This window comes from Galeopterus variegatus, unplaced genomic scaffold (genome assembly GCF_000696425.1).
Source record: "Galeopterus variegatus unplaced genomic scaffold, G_variegatus-3.0.2 Scaffold4593, whole genome shotgun sequence".
NCBI lineage: Eukaryota > Metazoa > Chordata > Mammalia > Dermoptera > Cynocephalidae > Galeopterus > Galeopterus variegatus.
Genome location: NW_007730704.1, coordinates 118,145 through 120,726, shown reverse-complemented (window position 1 = coordinate 120,726; position 2,582 = coordinate 118,145). Strand labels below are relative to the sequence as shown.

Genomic DNA, 2,582 nt, shown 5'->3' with positions numbered 1-2,582 from the left:
TCAGCCCCCACTCAAACTTTAAGTTTTATGGGCACTTCTATGCAGTGCACAACTTCATCAACTTGAATGGCAGCTCTAGGATCTTAAAAGGAAATTGAGCAAGTGGCTCAAAAATAGTAGAAGTATTTCTTTCAGAAGCAAGGCTGATTTCATACACATTGAGTTTCTGCGAGGACTCTCTTTGCATTTCCAATGTAGACACGCACATACTTTCTTAGTGATAAAAGACTAAAAAAAAGAAGAAGAAGATAAAGCAGAAGAAGCCACTATGGAAGGAGAGAATGACATTTTCAATTATAGAAAAAGTATCTATTTTAACATAAATTCTCTTTTCTTTCTTAAGTTTTCTTAAAACCTTTTTGTTAAGGCTGTGACAGCTGGCACTGAAAAACATGTGCCCACACAAAACACCTGAAGAGCATCATTTGGTAAAGAATAAACAGTGCTGGGTACCTGAAGGTGGACATGAGTTCTGACTAAGGTTCTGGAATTCTGGATCTTCCTGGTAGAAAATCTGCACGTCAGAAGTTTCCATTTCATCATCCTCAAGATCTTTACTTTCAACATCTTTTTCACCTTTATGAGGCCAAAAAACATCTTAGAATCTGAACATAATCTGATGATAGTTTTGATGGTGAAAGCCCCAGAAAGAGGTCACAACACTAACATTTTAAACTTCCATTAAGATTTCTCACAACCACTCCCCTTCACCTTTTAAAACAATTAAAAGAATCATTTTGAGTTTGAAATTCCAATTTGGAATTTGAACTCCAATGTCATTTAAGACTACATTACTCTAAGTGTAGAACATGGACCAGCAACTTCAGAAATTTGTTAGAAATGTAAATCTAAAGCCCCTACTGAATCAGAATCTGCATTTTAACAAGATCTCCAAGGGACTCACATGCACACTAAAGAATAAAAGCATGATTCAGCAGACATTCACATCTTCCATTCCTGACTGAACCCTGACCCAGGAAATCAGATGTGTATTTATATAGTTTCTGGAACAACTTATGATCTTAGAAGCCTAGGCAAAGCTAAGACCGGATAATCAGACATTTACCAAACTCAGCCTTTGAAACAATGCTCTGAGAAGATGTTAGTTTAAATCAAATGATGGCTCAGACACCTAGTCACAACAAATTCTTCATTCACCCCTGTTCTGGTTTAGTTCCAGATGGCTTCTAGGAGAGGGAACCAGGCAATATCTATCAGGATTCTACTTTGAAAAGAGGGCAAATCCTGGAGTTTGAACATTTAACTCTAGAATTCTCAAGCTATTTCTCTGGGAGCTCAGATTCTGCCTTCCCCAAGTCCTTTGGGCCCAATGGGCTAATTCTGGATAACAGCAGTTTGCCCTGATCCATTTTTAGGGGTTATATACAATCAAACTATTACATAGGCAAGAAGCTACCTTCCTCCCAGAATTCAACTTTATGCTAGTCTCTCAGTAGAAATGCAGCCCTGGGTATGGAAGGGAAGAACATTTCTCACAGTAAGTAGAAAATGGGTAGGAATGAGGGAATCCTTATGTGGAACCATGAGGAGGACACAGCATGTTTTCAGACCCTCCCCCTTCTCCCTTCAGAGCTCTTCCTTGGGATATCCTACCTTTCTCTAAAGTCCACAGTTCACTGAACTTGCTCTCTTCTTTCTCCAAAGCAAGTTTCAAAGTTTTAGGCCAGTTCTCCTTGTCTGATCTGAGAAGGCATTCAACCATCTTCTCTGCACCTGCCATCATCCCCATATTGGAGCAAACCTAAGCAAAGCAACTGCAACTTATTTATCAATTATTTCAAAGTTTTCCTTCTATGAATTTTTACTGAGTAAATGTCAATTCAAGTACTATCTGGTTTAAAAATCACTGCACATTATGGCTCAATGGGTCTTATTCATGACCATTTTGCACCCTCTAACACAGTCTTTCGAGTTACTCTTTCCTTGTCCTTTTCATGTGATACCACTACGTAAAGCCAAGACTTCTCACCTCCTGAGTTCTTATACCTATGATCATCAGTGATATTAGGAAAATAACTAATCAATCTGACAACCATTCACAATATAGATATATTGACATACAGCAATATTCAGAAGGGTGTAACAAAATATAAACAAATGTTTTTTTTCAAGGTAGAGGGATTTACATGATTTTTATTAATCATAATAACTAAAATTTATTGTGCACATACTATATGCCAGGCATACGTAAGCACTTTACATATATTATCTCATTTAACTCTTAAAATACCATATTAATAACGTACTATTATTATTCCCATTTTATGCATGAAGAAACAGATGCTTAGAGAGGCTAAGTAACTACCCCAAGATCACACAGCTAATAAGTGTTTGATCAGGGATTCTAACAAAATTTATCCATGTCTAGAGCCTTAAATGTTTAACTGCTAGAGTACATAGACTTTTTCTTTTCATTTGCTGAACTGTTCAATTTTATTTAAATTTGCATAAAATATAATTCGCAAAAGTAATAATTTTAACTGAAAATAGGGCAAAGCTGAAAAAAAATTTTGTAACAGAAAAATTACCCAATTCACACTAAAAGTACTATTCTAGGTACT

The 2,582-nt window shown here is 36.3% G+C and overlaps 1 protein-coding gene across 1 annotated transcript in view; it reads right to left on the bottom strand.

Annotated features, from left to right (window-relative positions):
* Nucleotides 1-2,582, bottom strand: part of DDX58 (DEAD (Asp-Glu-Ala-Asp) box polypeptide 58) — a 62,583-nt gene that overhangs the window by 40,925 nt on the left and 19,076 nt on the right. Inside the window, exons 3-4 of the mRNA XM_008587919.1 lie at nt 1,615-1,762; nt 454-576 (exon numbers count right to left, since the gene is read on the bottom strand). Coding sequence (XP_008586141.1) covers nt 454-576; nt 1,615-1,762 — 271 coding nt within the window. The remainder of the gene's footprint in view (nt 1-453; nt 577-1,614; nt 1,763-2,582) is intronic.